Source organism: Danio rerio, chromosome 13, assembly GCF_049306965.1.
Source record: "Danio rerio strain Tuebingen ecotype United States chromosome 13, GRCz12tu, whole genome shotgun sequence".
Taxonomy (NCBI): domain Eukaryota; kingdom Metazoa; phylum Chordata; class Actinopteri; order Cypriniformes; family Danionidae; genus Danio; species Danio rerio.
The window spans coordinates 14,117,236-14,136,520 of record NC_133188.1 but is presented as its reverse complement, the minus strand read 5'-3'; the positions used below and the strand labels follow the sequence as shown (position 1 = coordinate 14,136,520).

General features: G+C 35.2%; 1 protein-coding gene across 1 annotated transcript in view; it reads right to left on the bottom strand.

Annotated features, from left to right (window-relative positions):
- Positions 1–19,285, bottom strand: part of dnaaf9 (dynein axonemal assembly factor 9) — a 43,993-nt gene that overhangs the window by 4,472 nt on the left and 20,236 nt on the right. Inside the window, exons 25-33 of the mRNA NM_001145562.1 lie at positions 17,494–17,614; positions 17,267–17,355; positions 15,062–15,199; positions 12,007–12,132; positions 11,772–11,809; positions 8,489–8,624; positions 8,304–8,390; positions 8,102–8,208; positions 2,756–2,830 (exon numbers count right to left, since the gene is read on the bottom strand). Of these exons, the coding sequence (NP_001139034.1) occupies positions 2,756–2,830; positions 8,102–8,208; positions 8,304–8,390; positions 8,489–8,624; positions 11,772–11,809; positions 12,007–12,132; positions 15,062–15,199; positions 17,267–17,355; positions 17,494–17,614 (917 nt within the window). The remainder of the gene's footprint in view (positions 1–2,755; positions 2,831–8,101; positions 8,209–8,303; positions 8,391–8,488; positions 8,625–11,771; positions 11,810–12,006; positions 12,133–15,061; positions 15,200–17,266; positions 17,356–17,493; positions 17,615–19,285) is intronic.

Genomic DNA, 19,285 nt, shown 5'->3' with positions numbered 1-19,285 from the left:
CACACACAGAGTTTACTGGGTCCAACATGCTGCACACTAATTCATCAAACATGTCATCAGACGGAGCTATGTCTAGCATGGTGTGCCAACAGCCATCCATCCCATCAATCACTCCTCTGCAGTGTGGACTACGACTCGGCACTCTACAAACAAGCAAGGAGTCAAACTCGCAAACAACTGAACACAATGCACTGAATGTTACGAAAATATTAAACACAAAACTTACAGGGATCTAAATACAAATTACACACCAAACTAGGGCTGCACAATATATTGTTTCAGCATCCACATCGCAAAATGCGCATCTGCAATAATCACATGGCAGGATGAGTATTGTTGAGTTAGGATTCTGGTTGATCAGGCACAACAGTTTAGAACACATTTGATTTGTGGAGTCATTGCAAACCATTAGGGCGCATGTCCACCGAAGCCTTTTTTCGAGCTGCAGAAATGCAACCACTGTTATAAAACACTTGTCGGAGATTTTTAAAAATGCTGACCACTTAGTACAGAAGTGCCCAAACTTGGTCCTGGAGGGCCGGTGTCCTGCAAAGTTTAGCTTCAACTTGTTTCAAAAAACCTGCAAGGATGTTACGAGTATACCTATTAAAAGCTTGATTAGCTTGTTCAGGTGTGTTTGATTAGGGTTGGAGCTAAACTCTTTGGGACATCAGTCCTCCAGGACCAAGTTTGGTCACCCTGATTGCACTTTTCATCCCATAGACTTCCGATCATATGCAAGCGAATGCAACAGACCAAGAATGCAAGCTCGTGCGACAAGCTTCACAGTTGCGAAGTTCAAGCTTGGTGAACTCTGACCTGCGAAGTCGCATCACGTGACTGCGTGAAACCAATCGAAGAACATGACCTCAGTGTACAGAAATTTAAAATATGGAGCAATCGCTTGCTTTTTTAAATGTCTAATCATGTTGTTAAATCCCGCCTCTTTTTACAGCACCTTATGACAGAATTTTGCATGCTCAAACTGTAGTGCAGGGGCGCCCAACTATTTCTTAAAAAGGGCCAAAAACCAAACTTCAAATATACCAAGCCAAACCATATATACCAAACCATATTACATAAAATTTGCTCATTTGTTTGCTTATTATTTAAAAGTAACTAGAAAAAGTTGTTTTAAAACATTAAATGATGATGCAATATAATTTCAACGTTTTATAATTAACTTATTACAGTAAAAACATAAACAATCCCATTTATAACACAATGGAGCTCAATACTGAATACACTAGCCGAGCTGCCCCTGCCTTTGCCATGATTTTCTCACCGATGTCTTGTGCATTGTCCTCTATATGTCAAGTGACAGTATTTACATTTTAAAAGTCTGATTCATATGAGGATTTAATTTTAGTTGGCTTTTTTGTAGCTCCCCAATTGAACAAAGAAACAAAAGGGTAAACATATGTATATATACATACATTCGATATGACGATCTCTGCCAAAGGCTTTCGCCCTAATCAACTCTCTTCATCTCATTCAGATGGGATGGTGGGCCAACTTTGGCCCACGGGCCCTACTTTGGGCAACTCTGCTCTAGTGTGACGGCTTCCATTGACAACAACAGAAAACAGGAGCAGCATTCATGTTTTTGTACTGCAAAAATGCTTGAGTGGACACACACCCTTGGGCTGTAAGCATATCAAATCATTTTAAAGCAATCAGACTCAAAAAAGTTTTTTTTTTTACAAGATTATTTGAATATAAATATTCATACGATGAAGACTATACAATGCTTTTTACACTTGATTATACAATTTATGTTCCTGAATACTCTTAGTGTCCCACAGCAAACCACAAAGAACTGTTTATTTCATTGTATCTTTGCTTTGTATATTGACCTTATTCTTTAATGCGGAAGTGTGCTCGTTTTTGTGATTGTAATATAAGACAAATTTCAGTTAGCAACATCAAGCAGCATAAAAAGCTGTTTTTAACGTCTAAAAATGAATGGAAGTGAATGAGACTGGAAATCTTGAGCCAAAAAGATTCAAATGGCTGCCCCCGCAAAGAATAGGGTGAATATATAATGTAGATACACTTCCCATTCCCAAATCATTCCAAATCACTGTAAAATTAGGAATTATTTTTAAATAAAGCTGTTCAAGTTTAAGTATTCAAGGTCGAATTGTTTTCACATCCAATTTACATTGCAAAAAACCAAAGTATTGCAATGTCAGTTTTTTTCCAATATCGTGCAGCCCTACACCAAACCCAACCTATCCACCAAAAAATAAAAACATTTCCATACCAAACACAGATGATTTATGGTGGTAACTTGGCATTACAGATGGTGTTCAGACCGTATGGGTCTGATATGAACTACACTAACTCGCGTGCTGGAACTCAGGCACTATTAAATCACTCAGCTCTCTGTTAAACTAGCCACTCTCTCCATGCAACTTCACCACAGATTCAAAGGACAGTCAAAAATAAAAACCTTCAAAACTGTGACCACAGGAGAAATCGACTGATAGAAAAAAAATGAGTGAACAGATGTGTGCAGGCCACATCACTTTGAGGATTCAGAGGTGAGAGTCCTACCGTGTGGCGTTTACCCCACAGGCCCCCTGTCTACTACTTCTCATAGGAAAATCAAACATTAACTACACAGTCAAAACCAGAGCAAGAGATATCCTGGAATCAAATAATACACATTTATAGACAGTCATAGTTCAGAATGTATTTCCCATAAAAAAAAAACAATCTAGCAGTAGATTATGGAGACGGACTGCCCTACCAGAAAACAGCACTTTCCCACTGATGTGATAGATGTTTCCTGTGAAAGGACTGGGTTTGAGCGAGGATTTCAGAGCTGAGGAAAGAAACAGAAATGAGATAGTGAGCAGTGCGGCTGACTTTGATCATTGCGCTTCCATTTTTAGCACACTGCCTTACAGCATCCTTATATATACTGTCAGCACTCACTTTATAATTAAACCCTCTTGAATATTTATTATTGATGATTACTCTGTCATAATTAATATTACCTAACCGGCAGATCACAATTATTTGATCAGACTGAAAATTACCTCGTTACACAATTACAATCAAACACTGCTATCAAAAGATTATCATTTTAACATTTGCACATTTATCAAATACTAACAGTTTTTTTTTTTATACATCCATTTTTTGTAGCAATTAAATTATTCATATAGTTAATAGTATAATTAATGAATAGTTTAAATCATTTGTTTTGGTTTAATTTTTTATTGAATATTCATATTTTGTCAGCCTGGAAAAAAAATCTGCATTCTTAGTAGTTTTAGTCAGTAATAAAAAATAAAATTTTGCTGAAAAGTGATTTCAATTGTTTAGGTGTGACTAAAATTAAGTGTACTACACTGTTAACCCTTACTTTAGATTATGCAGTAAATAACTGTAAAATAGCCAGTGTTTTGCTGTAATAAAAGGAAACAGTATTTTACTGTAAAAGGAGCAGGATTTGTATGAAATTTTGTAGTGCAAAGAATAAATTACAGTAATTTACTTTATGTACCCATTACAGATAGTTACTGTGATAATAAATGGTAAATTACTGCTCAACCATTATTACCCCATGTACTCTGATGCTTTATGTTGCTATATATATATATATATATATATATATATATATATATATATATATATATATATATATATATATATATATATATATATATATATTTATATATATATATATATTGTTCAGTTTTGGTATGTGTATGGTCAGTATTGAGGAGAAAGTGAGACAATGCATTAATGATAAGCTAAATTTCTCTGCAGCCATCTTTGTGTTTTCTTTGGTTCCTTTTATGTTTTTAACATTGAGTATCAGGAGTCAACCAATGTCAATGTCACAGAGGTAATTAAAAAGTAAAGATATCGACGAGATGCATTTAAAGGCAAAAATATTCACACAGAGCAACCAAATTATCACAATCATTTTTATAACTTTGTTTACTTTTCTATAATTAATCTAATTTGCCTAGTTTAGCCTATAGTTAAGCTTTTAAATTGCACTTTAAGCTAAATTTTAGTATTTTGCTAAATAACTAGTAAAAATGTGTTATTTAAAAAATATCTTAAACAGCACATACATACATTTTTGCAGAGACTCAATTAATTTGTCTGGAAAACTTCAAATGAAGTAGGTAAAAGTGGCATTAACAATATAGTATAAAGGCTTTCCTAAATAAATGTATTAATCAGGTTATTTTATTTATTTATTTATTTTTATTACTACAGGTTTGGAACAACATGTGGATCAGATTATTTATTATTATTATTATTTATTTATTTATTTATTTGCTTTGGATGAAGTTTTTATATTTTTATTGTTTTTATTCAATGATATGTGCATGATTGTGATAAATGTAGGCAGTTTCTTTGAAAATATGCTATGTACCAGGGATGTCAAACTCCTGAAGGGCCGCAGCCCAACAGAATTTAGTTCCAGCTCTGCTTCAGCACACTACCTTTAGATTTAGTTTGATCAGGTGTGTTTAATTAGTATAACTGCACTGTTACTCTGTAGATTGTGCAGTAAATAACTGTAAAAAAACAATGATTTAGGCATCACCACATACTCCCACAGGCTGTCCGTCTAATTCTAAACACAAAGGTGTTAGAAAGTTTTCAGAAAATGCCGGCCCTTTAAGGGAGCCAGGTGTTTGATTTGTTTACTGCTGATTGTGCTCTCTGCAATGTCCATCAATTGAGATGTAGAGTCTGATATGTTTTAGGCTTTAAATAAGAATCTACAATGAGTAAGTAAAATGTGTTCAAATGTTTTTGAGGGTTTCTAAAATAAGGCTGTGTTTTAAGTTATACTGTTGTTATCTTGAACTGTGTACTTGAAAGCTATATTGTTAGCTAGTTAGCCTCTCCTCATATAACTTCTTACATTGCTTTTGTTTAAGTACAGTATATGTATTTATTGGATATTGCATACTGCCATAATGTACAGATGCTAACAGTTGTTTGTATCTTTCTGGCAACTAAGCCAAAATTAAATTCCATCATCTCTGTAAGGTAACATGTGCACATCATCACAGGGAATCACAAAAACATGATACACATAGCCATCCACACACAAAAGCTCCACTGTCCGGTCCCAGGTTGTGAGTTTGTTGCTAAGTATTTTTCAGAGCTGTGTTTCCATCTATGAATTTATATTAAAAACAATAAAAAAGGTTTGTTGTCATGAGATAATTATAACAATAAAATATTGGATCCTTTGGTTTTTCAGTGTTGCCAACTTTATTTTTGTTCTCTACAATTATTTTAAACTTTTTATTGAGAGTTGACACAGTTTTTAATTATTTAAAACTTTAAAATTTAAAATAATTATTTTGTGTTTTTTGCTGTTCAGTTTTTTTTTTTGTTTTTTTTTTGCATGGTCAGCATTGAGGAGAAAGTAACACATTTCACTGCAGCACTTTGTGTGTGTGTGTTTATTATGTGATTGTGATAAATGTTGGCAGTTGCTTTAAAAGTATTGCTAATACCAGGGGTTCTCAATCCTGTTCCTGGAGATCTACCTTCCTGCAGATTTCAGTTGCTATCCATATAAAACACACCTGAACCAATCAATTAGGACCTGAACACCACGTGATAATTACAGGCAGGTGTGTTTGATATGGGTAGCAACTGAAATCTGCAGAACAGAGTTTAGTACCCACCCTACTTCAACATTACCTGTAGAATTCTAACAAGCCTTAATTAGTTTGATCAGGTGTGTTTAATTAGAGTTACAGCTTAAAGTCCCGGTCACACTGCACTTTTCACCCTATAGACTTCCATTCATACGCATGTGAGTACTGCAGACCTGGAATGATTGCTCATGCGACAAATTTCATAATTTGCAGCATTGGAAAGTTCAAGCTTGGAGAAAGCTGAATGCGAAATCACATCATGTGATTGCTTGAGACCAATCAAAGATCAAAACATTACCTCTCTGGCTTGCTTTTTCAATCTCTAATTATTTTGTTTAATTCCACTACTCGCTTTGTTTATTTTCGCAGTGCAGTATGACAGAATTTTGCATGCTCAAACATTAGTGTGACCGCAGTCTTACTGTACAGACCTGTAATATGCAAGACAATATTTATATCTGCTGATTTCTTAATTTTGTTAAACATTTTCTGTTATTTATTTGTTTGGTGCCAAAACAATAAAATAAATTTGTCTGAAAAAATGTTATGCCTTCTATTTTTAAATAACAGCTAAGAATACTGATTCATTTTAGTAACACTACAATAACTATATATGACATACTATTAATGTGTATGCAGTATAGTGCTGTGATTTGTAACACTACAGTACAGTAATTAACTGTGCACAGTTTCCAGTTAGTTACCACTGCTGCTCTATTACAGTAATTAACTGGCAAAACTGTTGCCAGCTACTCACTGTATCGGTTCAGTTACAGTAAATAACTGGCAACACTGTTGCCAGCCACTCACTGTAATGGTTTAGTTACAGTAGAATACTGGCAACGCTGTTGCCAGCCACTTACTGTAATGGTTCAGTTACAGTAATTAACTGGCAACACTGTTGCCAGTTACTTACTGTAACCAAACTTTTACAGTGAGTAGCTGGCAACAGTGTTGCCAGTATTCTACTGTAAAAAACCCCGGTAAGGTCTAACAGTGTAGAGTAAGTTTAACCCTTATGTGATGTTGGGGATGTTTTCATCCACTCTGGGGTGATTTTGTGTCTTAATTTGGCCATAACTTCTTTTGTGTTTCAGCTACAGTAGCAGAATGATTTTTGGTGACAACTTATTTTGACACATATTTTGGAAAAATGCTTTGATTTTTTTTTACTCATTGATACACTCTGGACAAATTTACTATCCTTTTGTTATGTTAAGAATGTAAACATCTACTACATTAAGGCAGCCAGTGCATAAATACAGACTTTCTTTTTGTTTACTGTATGTAGTTCTGAGAGCTGATGTGTCTAGTTTGGTTTTCTCAGATACATCAAGGTAAGTGTGCAAAAGTCACTATCTCACACTTACAGAAACACAGATAAACACAACAATTTCCTCCATATAACTCCACATTAAAATCCATAAACTAAACTGTTTTTGCACAGGCCCATCTAAGTTAATGGTGCCAAGTGACGATCTACAGTAAAAATGACAGATTTTACCTCTTCCCAACATGGGAAAACCACCAACAATCAAAAATGCACGATTATTATATGGTGTCATTAATTTGCAATAAATTAATTGATTATAATGGAAGTCAATGGGGCAAAAACAGCCACCAATGGTAAATTATGCTGATTATGCTGCACAAAATCAATTAATGCAACAATGCATCAAAGGCAATGTTGTTACTAATCTCTATGTCCAAGACTGTGATAAAAGGTTTTTAAAAAATCAGTCCACAATTACTTTTTATATTGAAAATAAGTCAATTAGTGTGTTTTTTTTCACCAAATCAGGCACATCATTTATGAATTTGGCAATTAAAAGTAGTTTTGATCAGAACTGAGGTTGATTTACAGATTTATGCAAAAAAAAAATATATATATATATATATATATGTTTATCTGATGCATTTTTACAGCAGTTAAATTAAGTGGGTGTTTTAATCCCTAACATAACAAAAAGTAGCACATTTAAACAGTGCACAAGTATGCTCAATCAAAACTGAACATTTAATCATCATTTCATCCTTCATTTGAACCAAAGCTGTTTGAGTTTCCTTCTTCTGTTCAACATAAAAAAAGACATTTTAAAGAAACCATGATTTATTTTTTACTTGCCTTATCAAAAAAACTAATTCTAATTAGTTATTAATTAGCCACATATTTTAAATATTGTGTTAAAACAAGCAGACCCTAGTTGTATACATACTAATTAAATATAAAAAATTTTGCTAAAAGTTTTATTGAGATGTATTGTTGATGTTTAAATGTGGAAAATGAAGACTAGTTTAAAAGTATTTAAGACCTACAAGACAACACTTCAGGGATATTAAGACTTGCCACCTTGAAAAAATTACAACCTTGAAAAAATTACAACCGTTTTTTTTTTCAAGAGATTTAGCAAACCATAATGTCAAGCTTGCCACAAACAGATGCTCACCTTTGCAGCGCTGCAGAAATAATGCTCTCTCTAATGGACGACTGAACTCAACACGATGCTGAGACATAGACAAAGATCCACTTCCAGACACAAACCTGCCCTCCCACCTGCCACAATACACAACATAGTCTAGTAAAATTAAACATACAACTGTATAAACACACACATGCAGTACAAAAAAAAGAAAGAAAGAGACATTTACCAGCCAGGATACAGCAGGTAACGTGCATTGACCATATGAGGCTGTGAGAAACTGCTGTCATTCAGAATAAGTCTTAAATCTTCAGTCCTGTATAACAAAAAATAACCCTTAATAATAAAGTAGCATAACAATGAAATATGTATGTATGTATGTATGTATGTAAGAAGAATTATGAAAGTAGAAACCTTCTAACAGCCCCTTTCTCTGCAGAGATGAATGCAGTGCTGAGATTGGCTGCGCGGATCAGTTGCTGCATGTGTTGTAATAGTGGGTGCTTTTGCTCCATAGTCAAACCCGTGAAGACAACATTGCTGACGATGCCTAAAAGAGAAACTATTCTTAGGAATCATTTTGTGTACGTTTTATTCAAAGCCACTTACGGTGCTGTTATTACCAGGGCAATTCCCCTACAGTGCTGAGGTTTAATGAGGCTGCTTTAATTAAGGGCACAGTGGCGATGCCTCACTGTCTGCATACTCCTCAGTACACTTTGATTGCTATTTTTTATTTCAGACAGAAATGATCAGGGATGCTGTTAAAAATAACACTTGTTTCTAACCAAGGGATTCTTCAGAGAAATAAACTAAAGTTGCTGAACACCACGGTTGACTAGAGGTTTAACAAAACACTGAAAAAAAAAAGATTTGTTGAATTTTAGTGGTTGCAAACCATTTATATTGGCAGAATTTAAACAAATTGTATTTACTAATGTTCAACTTCATTTGTTTGTTTAAATTAATTTATTTTAGAAATTGTTTGCAACTACTTACCTAAAAAAAACAATGAAAAAAATTTTTTTAAAGTATGTGTTCATCCTGAACCGTTATGGTTCAGCCTTCACTGGTTAGTTCTTGTACTCCAACAATGAATACAGTCAAAAATCGCTGTTTCAAGCTTTTGTAGGTCTACAGTACAAAATTCATCTTTAACTGAATAAACAGTGAGTAATTTATTTTCATCACCAATTATCATAATAGAACAGATTCTCAAGCAGCTTGTGATCCATTTTGATGTCATTATTTGGGTAGCACACATATTCTGAATGCCTTCGGTAAAATTCAAATGAGTCATTTTAATCTAGATTAATTCCAAAATAGGCGAAGCAGTGGCGCAGTAGGTAGTGCTGTCGCCTCACAGCAAGAACGTCGCTGGGTCGCTGGTTCGAACCTCGGCTCAGTTGGCATTTCTGTGTGGAGTTTGCATGTTCTCCCTGCCTTCACGTGGGTTTCCTCCACAGTCCAAAGACATGTGGTACAGGTGAAGTGTGTAGGCTAAATTGTCCATAGTGTATGAGTGTGTGTGTGAGAATGTGTGTGTGGATGTTTCCCAGAGATGGGTTGCGGCTGGAAACTGCGTAAAAACTTGCTGGATAAGTTGGCGGTTATTCCGCTGTGGCGACCCCGGAATAAAAAAGGGACTAAGCCGACAAGAAAATAAATGAATGAATGATAATTCCAAAATTACAGTGAGATTAATCTAGATTAAAAAAAAGTAATTCATGCTCACCTATAATGCTAATGCATTAGACAACATCTTCCAGATGTGCCAATCTCATTTTTTACTTAAGAAGAAAAAAAAACTTGGAGGTCATTCACACAGAACATATCTTTGCATCTAAGAGTGCGAGATGCTGCACTCAAGAATAATGTTTTTTTAAAAGTGCATGTTCTACCATGATGAATAAAACCAACACAGGCTCATTATTGATACGTACCCCTGTATAAACCTCTGGAGAGCACGTAATACATGCCAGGAGGAATGTTATTTAGCACTTTTTGTTTTTGAAAATCCACCAGAGGCCGCTGTGTACATTTTTTGAGATCTCAAATTTCCTTTGCGAGTGCCATTCGCACCTGCTGTTCTCACGTAAACCCACCAGAGGCTGCTGCTGACTGACTGCTGACTGAACAACCAATTCCCCAACCCACCTGCTTCCCTAAAACCAACCGATATTGTTTTCAAAATGCATATAAAGTTTAAATTTATAAATGCAGTGGTTATGTGCCGTGGTTTACTTTAATCATTTATACACTTTACATTTATCATTTTATTTATTTTGTTTTGTATGTGTGTACTGTTTATACACTTATAAATAGAATAGTTGGGTAAATGTGATAACTGCAGCAGAAGTTAAGCCCAAGACTAATTTTCCCTTGCCTGGTATAATAGAATTTTCCTTGTTTTACCTTATTAATTATAGCAATTAGGTGGATTTGTTTTCTAACTTCTAAAGGAGTGCATATATAATTGTATATTAGCTGTAAACATAATTGGATATATGCTGTATTTTGTCTTTGTCAAATGCGTAATTTATTAAACTCTCAAACTCTGCCATTTTTAGCAACCCCTTTATATATGAACATATTAGAAAGTGTGTGATTGGTTATATTAAAACAAACCAGAACCCAGTGTAAAATGTGTAAAATTTGGCCACTTCATTAATTTGAAAAAAATGTTAAATTCATATTTCACTTTAATCATGAAACAGCAATTTTTCATTGTGTATCAGTTTTTTTTTCATGTGTGAGTTTGCACTCTCATTTATTTCATTCCATGACAGTAAGCTTGTGCTGAGGATGTGGAATAAAGGTAATAATCTAGTAAATACTTGATTTCACCTCATGAGTCCCACTTTATATTGTCGATTATACGTGTGAACTTACATGGTGACTAGCTGTGTAAGTAGTATGTAACTACAGTGTATGTACACACTGGTACAGTACATAGTATTTACTTGTGTAAGACTGGTGTAACTACACACATGTAACAACACAATAGTATGTGTAAGTTCAAATGTGTAACAGGACATTGGTAACAACACTAAGAAAGTACACATCTGTAACAAGAATTATGTAAGTGCATTGCGTAACAACAATATGTACTTGCAGGTGTTTTCCCACTCCCATGCCTGTTAGCATACCATGTACTTGTGAACATTGTATAGTAAAACTAATGCTGCATTAAAAGGTTTCACCTTGTGATACCAGTGTACTTACATAGTAACTCCACAGGAACTGTCCACTCAATATAAAGTGTAAAATGGTCAGGTGTACAGGTATAAGCAACACTTAATATAAAGTGGGACCAAATAAAATAATGTTTATTTTGACATTTCATTCCACGGTATGTCCACACATGTAACGGAATGACAATAAACTCATTTTGACTTGACTTGTACGTAGGTTTTTTGTCATGTTGTTTTACTCCTTAAGAGCCAGTAACCAATGAATGGTAACTTATGAATCACCAAGAACCAACGTTTCAGTTGAAACCCACTAGCATGAATAACATGATTACAACTGAAAGAAAATAAAAAGTCATTTTGAATGGCCTAAATGTGAGCAAATTAAAAGCTACATTATTTTTGGGGTATACAAGAAAACCTTACATCTCTAAAAATCCACATGATTTTTAGCCCAAATCAAATCTGAAAATACATTCTCTAGCATCTTAATCGCAGGCACTCACCCTGACTGCACTGCTCCAGGAGTTTGGGAAAGAGAAGCCTGTGAAGAGCAGTTTCAGAGAGCTTCAAATACGACATCAAACAAGTGAAAATTACAGTGTGTTAACTGGCCCTTTAGTGACTTACATTATAACTACATAATGACATATAATTCTTATTACACCATTTACAGTCTCAATTACTAGTGTTTGTCGGGAAAAGTAGGTGTTGTAAATGTCAGGTGAAAATAACGCTTGCCTGTGTTTGATGAAGGATGTGAGTGGGTTGACACAAGCTGAGACGGCACCCACTGTCACTTGGCTGTGAACTTGTGGGTCTGGATGAGCTGTGATTGCCTGGATTACATCCATTATATCAGTGTACCTGTGCAACACATAAAATCAATGAACACTTCACTTAATTGTGTCTCGTGTATCAATGGCTGTAGATTAAGGCAAATATGAATGAAAATTAGTTGTTTTTTAAATGTCATATTATACATTAGGCACTTTTACTATGCAACAATACTCAACATTTTTATGAGATTTAAAAGTCTTTTAGTCATCCAGCATTGGAGTTTGTCATCTCAATCTCAAATACTATTAACAACACTATAATAACAGTGGAATAGAGGGTTCATACACAAAATTTCAGTACTTTTCCTGATTTTTCCATGACTTTTCCAAAATTTTCAGGTAAATATTCATGATCTAATGTTTAATGTAATGTCTATATACATGTGGTTAATAAAAGAAAAAAATGCATGTTCAATTTTATTACAGCGTATCAAAAATATGTGACAATTCATGTTTATATTTATCTTTATACAGTTGAAGTCAGAATTATTAGCCCCCCTTTGTTTTATTTTTTATTTTTTTTAATTTCCCAAATGATGTTTAACAGAGCAAGGAAATTTCCCCAATATGTCTGATATTTTTTTCTTCTGGAGAAAGTCTTATTTGTTTAATTTTAGCAAGAATAAAAGATTTTTTGTAATTTTTCAAACGCCATTTTTAAAACAAAATTATTAGTCCCTTTAAGCTATATTTCTTCTTGACATAATTAACCTAGTTAACCCTTTAAATGTCACTTTAAGCTGAATGCTAGTGTCTTGAAAAATATCTAGTAAAATATTATTTACTGTCATCATGGCAAAGATAAAATAAAACAGTTATTAGAAATGAGTAATTATTAACTCTTATGTTTAGAAATGTGTTGAAAAAATATTCTCTCTGTTAAACAGAAATTTGGGAAAAAACGGGGGGGCTAATAATTCTGACTTCAACTGTATGTGTAAAATAGTTTTTAGAAAATATCGCTGCTTTTTGTATCTTGCTGCTTTTTGAAATTTGAAACTGTGAGTTTCTTTTTATCTGACAGAGAGAATGCAGAGGGATGGACAGCGCAACTGTATTTAAAATATACCCAATATTATCATCGCAAATACATTTAATTTCCATGACTTTCCAAAACATTTTGAGTTTATTTGTTTTTCCAAAACTTTTCCAGGCCTCGAAAATGCTTTGTCGAAATCCCATGACTTTACCAGGACCGTATCAACTCTGGTAATATAAATTCCTTATATTCATCCAATAAGGTATATGCACACAAACTTTTAATCTCAGCCATGGCTTTATAATATGACAGTTTATTTTACCCCAGTATTTTCAATAGAGTTTCTGGCTCGCCTGCTGATCCTGACGGCGCTAGCAGTTACATTGTCTTTCATTTGGTTTTAAGCTTGAACTACTAAATGAATGCTTAAGTTTATTTAACTGAATATATTGTAATGACATTACAACACTGTAAAAGGAACCATAAGAAATTGAAAATAGTCACATTAAGCTTTCACTGGAAGTTTATCATTGGCTGAAAAACACTAGCTGTGCATTTACCTCATTTGAAGTAACTTGATGCATTGAAGCAAAAGATGCATTCCTAACTGCTAGGGATGTAACGGTATTGTAAATACCGTCATACCGCAATATTAAATTTTTTCGATATTACCGAAGTCGCATGACTCGGTAAAACTATAGGTCTTCTGAGAAAATTTGCTCAGGCGAATGAAGCGAACGGGAGGTAGCTGAAACTTCATTTCCCATCAGCCCCGGCGTGGCCATAATCCTTTGCGGTCTGTTGTCGCTACAGATCCAGTAATGCGGAAATGGAGTGTGCTGCTACTAGCGGAGATGAAAGAAAGATGGAAATGATCGAACCTAACGCGGGTGTTGTCGCCGCGCGCATGCTGAATAGCGGTGCTGTCGCGCGCGTTCTGATCAGCTGTGTTGTGGCGCGCGTATTGTAAAGCGCCGAGGGGGGGTTGAGCGCGCATACTCAAGAGAGGTGTTATCGCGCGCCTACTGAAGGGCTGGACTGGACGGAGGTTGTGTCGCGTCGCGGGGGCACTTTTGATCGTTTTGGAAGGGCATTTTCTATCCAAGACTAAAAAGGGCATGTACACTGCACAGGTTGAGCCCTATGTGTGCACGTGCCTGCAAGTTGGGGAATACGACTAATAACAGTCATGGGGACTGCAGAAACACAGCACACTGTTCAGATTGATGCAGACATGAGATCTCTATCTTACTCATGGTTTGTCCTCTCAAGTGGGGGAAAGACAATGCACAACGTTACCCCACTGCTGTCAACATGGGCCAAGTCATATCTCTCTTGTCCCAGAATCCTCAGTCCCAAATGAGAGGGGTTTTTTTCTGTTGCAGGGGACATTGTAAATACCCAGAGATACCAGCTTTTACCAGATTATAGTTATATGATAATTTTCCTTTAAACCCATCTCTATCTAAGTGAGTGATTAAATGTTAAATGTGATGAGTTTTTAACACTACTAAATTGAAACTTTATTTTTTTTACATGGTTTAATAATTTTTTGTTATTAAAATTGAAGTTCCTGTTTCAAAGCTTACAGATAGATGGCTAATTTGTATGTCGTTGACACTTTTGGCACTTTTTTGGAGTATTTTCAAAAGTTTTTTTTTTTCCTGTAAATGATTCAATAAATACCGTACCGTGACATTCATACCGAGGTATTACCGTACCGTGACATTCTGATACCGTTACATCCCTACTAACTGCTGTTCTTTCACTTTTGGCATTATTGTTGTGTTTTGCCATTAAGAGGCATGGCACATATATTAAATAATCTCCTAAACATTGCTCACAGCACAGTGGTGTCAGAACGTTTATCAGTATATCACTGCATATGTGATTTCAACGTCTTTTTGCTTCTCAGCAAACAATGAGAAAGAACTTTTCTCTAAGTATATTGAGGACACACTGTTTGTGTCTGTCATACCCTGGTATAAGCAGGACAACTCTGAATGAGTTCATATCTGTCTCTCTCTGTTTGGCCAGAAGGCTGCTCAGGAACCGCTGGAGGTGTGATGCGCTGAATTCCCCAGAGCCTTCCAGAGCAGGGCAAAACACCTCCCACCTGTCAATCAAAGAGTCATCAGTATTGGAATATAAGGAAGATGGTAATTTATACATCATCATCATCCAAGACACTATCCACTTACCATATTCTAGTTTAGTGTTTTTCAACCACGTTCCTGAAGCACCACTAGCTCATATTTATCAGGTCTCCTTAACCAAACCTGATTCAGATCATCAGCTAATTAGCAGAGACTAAAAGACCTGTAATGGGTTTGTCAGTCAAAAGAGACAACCAAAGCATGCAGTGTTAGTGGTCCACCAGGAAAGTGGTTGAGAAACACTGTTCTTGAAGAAGTACAGCAAAACATTTTAGTCAGAAATATCACTAGGAAGCTCCTACATCCACTGCTTTATGTTATTGTTCTACGCCTTATTTCTCTGGTGTCATTTGATTTCAATTATTTTAGTTTCTTTCATTTTTTTCTATAAATATTTCAATTCTTAATTTTATTTACTTAATTTTGATCATGCTACTTTTAGTTCTTATGTAGGGATGTTATGATTGACTTATCTTATGATTTGATACGGTTCAGGGGCGGACTGGCCATCTGGCAATTCTGGCAAATACCAGAAGTGCTGGACCATTTTTTAAATGTGGGCCGGTGTTCTATTTTTTAGTTGTTGTTTTTTTTATATGTATTGTTTTTACATGCAGGCAGCTTTTATCTCTTGCAAGATGTGAATATCATTATGATGATGATGATAATAGTAATAATAATAATAAATGTTAAGCTTTGGCTCAATCGGCAACGGTCTGCTGGTTTCGAGATGGGCCGACCCAATCAGAGGTTACGTGGACATAATCAAAATCAGGCAAGAATGTCAAACAAACTGTAAGTGCAACACAAGCTAATTGTCAGAGATGGGCCGTAAAAAAGGAAAGGTGGTGCCGAAAAGCTCAGAGAAAGCAAACAATTGCTCTAAAATCAGAAGCTGTCAAATGCATAAAATTAACTGAAATAGTCTCGAAAGGGGGTAGCGCAGTGGGTAGAACTGTCACCTTACAGCAAGAAGGTCGATGGTTTGAGCCTCGGCTGAGTAAGTTGGTGTTTCTGTGTGGAGTTTGCATGTTCGAGTAGGTTTCCTCCCGGTTTCCCTCACAAGTCCAAATACATGTGCTATAGATGAATTGAGTAGGCCTAATTGTCTGTAGTGCATGTATGTGAATGTGTGTGTATAGGGGTTTCCTATTGATGGGTTGCAGCTTGGAGGGCATCCGCTGCGTAAAACATATGCTGGATATATTGGTTCATTCCGCTGTGGCGATCCCAGATTAGTAAAGGGACTAAGCCGAAAAGAAAATGAATGAATAAAAAGATTGCATGTATAAATTTGTCATAAATGGGTTGTTTTTGTTCCAGTCACATACACTAAATGTTTAAATATCTATTACATATGGTACTGCTTAAATTATTTCACCATCTGTACACCAATAAAAGTAGTAAATGTCCGTGGATGGGGCTGTGTCGGTGTGGTAATGTGGGCTGGTGTGGCTACAGTGCCAGGGCTGATTTTTAGTCCCAGTCCGCCCCTGATACGGTTCACAATTCTGATCTCATGATACAATTGTTTCCTGATTTAGTTTAACAAATTGAGCTGAGACAAGATTCAATTTTTTTTCTATCAAATGCTGCACATTTCTTTGTAAAATCAAAATATATTTTGTCAAATAACAAATCCAACGGCAATTTTAAAACAAATTCCAAATCAAATAAAACAATGAATGATACAAATAAAATAAGTCCTAAAATAAAACCTTGACTTTTTTATTTTTAATTTTTTAAAGATACTTTAACATACCCACATTTTGCTCACAGTCAAGCCCGAGTCATACCCCTGCAGTATTACTCATTGAATTGTTAGATCTCCAATATTAGAATCATACTTGTTTTTAGCACAGATATTCACTAAGCAACTGTTTCAATAGCACTTTTTATTATTCTAGTTAACTACCTATAGAGTCTAACAAACCTAAGCTTCTGCATAAATGGTTAAAAACAGTGGAAACAACTCACTTTTGCTTTGTGGATAATGATAAATCATGGCATCATGTTTATTTTCTTACCTGGAGCTGTTCTGATTCACTTCCATCAGGAAATCACACAGATTCTCCTTATGACTGCCTGGTAAACCTGCAATGATAGTGAGGACCACCTACACACAAAAACACATTTATCTGTTATTATTCATATGCTTCATATTCATATTCATATTATTCATATGTTTACTCCAGCTTGACCTGTCAGCTAGATTATTATGATGACTATTTTCCATTTACACAAATGATTTCACCTTTTTCTTGGGTTCAGGTTTGGTGCTCTCAGGTATTGTGTCTGAAAACACAGTAGACAAATGGTCGCTACAGACAGACTCTTCATCCACACTACTGCTGATTGCAAAATGCTGCAGGAATCTGAACAGAAACAGAAGAATTGTTAGACATAAATTCTAAAGAGCAAAGAAACTGATTCAATGCAACCAATAAAAAAAATAATAAACTGTATATGATAAAAAAAAACAAATATTCTAATATGCAAAAATGATTAATATATTCTCCTGGGGTTTATAAGCAACATTTCCAACCCAAGATGTTAGTTGAATGACAACGAATTATATTTCATGTGTTTTAAAAAAAACTGGACTTAATTATTTATTAAAAGTTGCAGGAACTAGTAAAACCAATTTAGCTTTTTTCCTACAAAATAAATGACCTGCAACTGAGACCATGCAGAAAACACATACAATAACAAACAGTGTCATAAAACAATTCAATTGGTGTGCAATGCAAAATCATCAGAGGTTTTTTGTTTGTTTTATCATTTATTCGATACGTATGGTTTTTTCAGGGCTCTAAACTACAACTGCACTCACTTAAAACAATAATTAATTCTCTGGTCATTTACTCATCATCCAACTTGTTTCAAACCTGTCTGAGTTTCTTTATTCTATGAAAAACAAATCAAGACGAAAAAAAAACAGCAAGTGACTTCCATAATATTTTCTGTTCCTACTATAGATGCCAATGGCTACTTCTTTCCAACATTAGTCAGAATATCTTGGTTTTGTGTTCAGCAGAAGAAAGAAATTAATTGAATTTTAAAACCACTTGAGTGTGAGTAAATGGTGAGAAGTCAATTTAATCCTCAAGTTTGGCAGAGAATACAAACTCAAAATTTTTTTAAACAAATACTATAATTAATTAGGGCTTTAGAGTTAAATGGTATTATATGGTAGTATGTGACAAATGAATGAAAATTTAGGTTGGTACGATTTCTTCAAATGCGTTTGTATTTGTTGCGTTCAAGCTGAATGAATTTACATCTGCCTCCTTAAAAAATAACAACATTTTTACATGCAATATTAATATTACATTGACAGTAAATCTGCAGTGCTACCAAATCAGGTGCTGGTGCCACCATTTGCAGGACTTGGCAGCACTAATATCACTGCTCTTAAATGGAATACTGTTATATTCTAAAAAATAATCCACCTCAACCTTTGCACTTCCATCCAGAATTTTTAAAAACGCACTATTAATACGTACCCCTGTATACATCTCTGGACAGCATAAAATATGTCCCAGGAGGTTTCTTTTTTTTGCAGTTTTTGCTTTTGATTCACCAGAATCCACCAGAGCCCTCCAGTGGCCAATGTGCATGCTATTTTAGATCTCAAATTTCTCACGCTAATGCCATTCGCACCTGCTCTTCTCGTGTAAATTAGACAACCCTATTAAATTAGACAACCCTGTTATTTACCTGTGTATTTTATTTTTTGCCTGTAGTTTTTGTTTTACCTGCTTTCTGGAACCGTTCTTCGCTAGACTCAAACCACGTGTTGCTCCTCTTTGTGTCTCAAGTCTGCCGATATACATGGCGAGCTACTGGGCAAATTGGTAACGGCGAAAAAGTCGTATACACGAAGGCACACAGTCAGATGGTAGTGTTATGCTGCGTTCACACCAGACTTGGATGAAGCATCAAGCACGAGTGGTTTACATGTTAAGTCAATGCAAATCTGCAAATAGACATCCTGCAGCACGATACGCGCAAACATATCGGTGCGAATGACGCGATTTTGATCT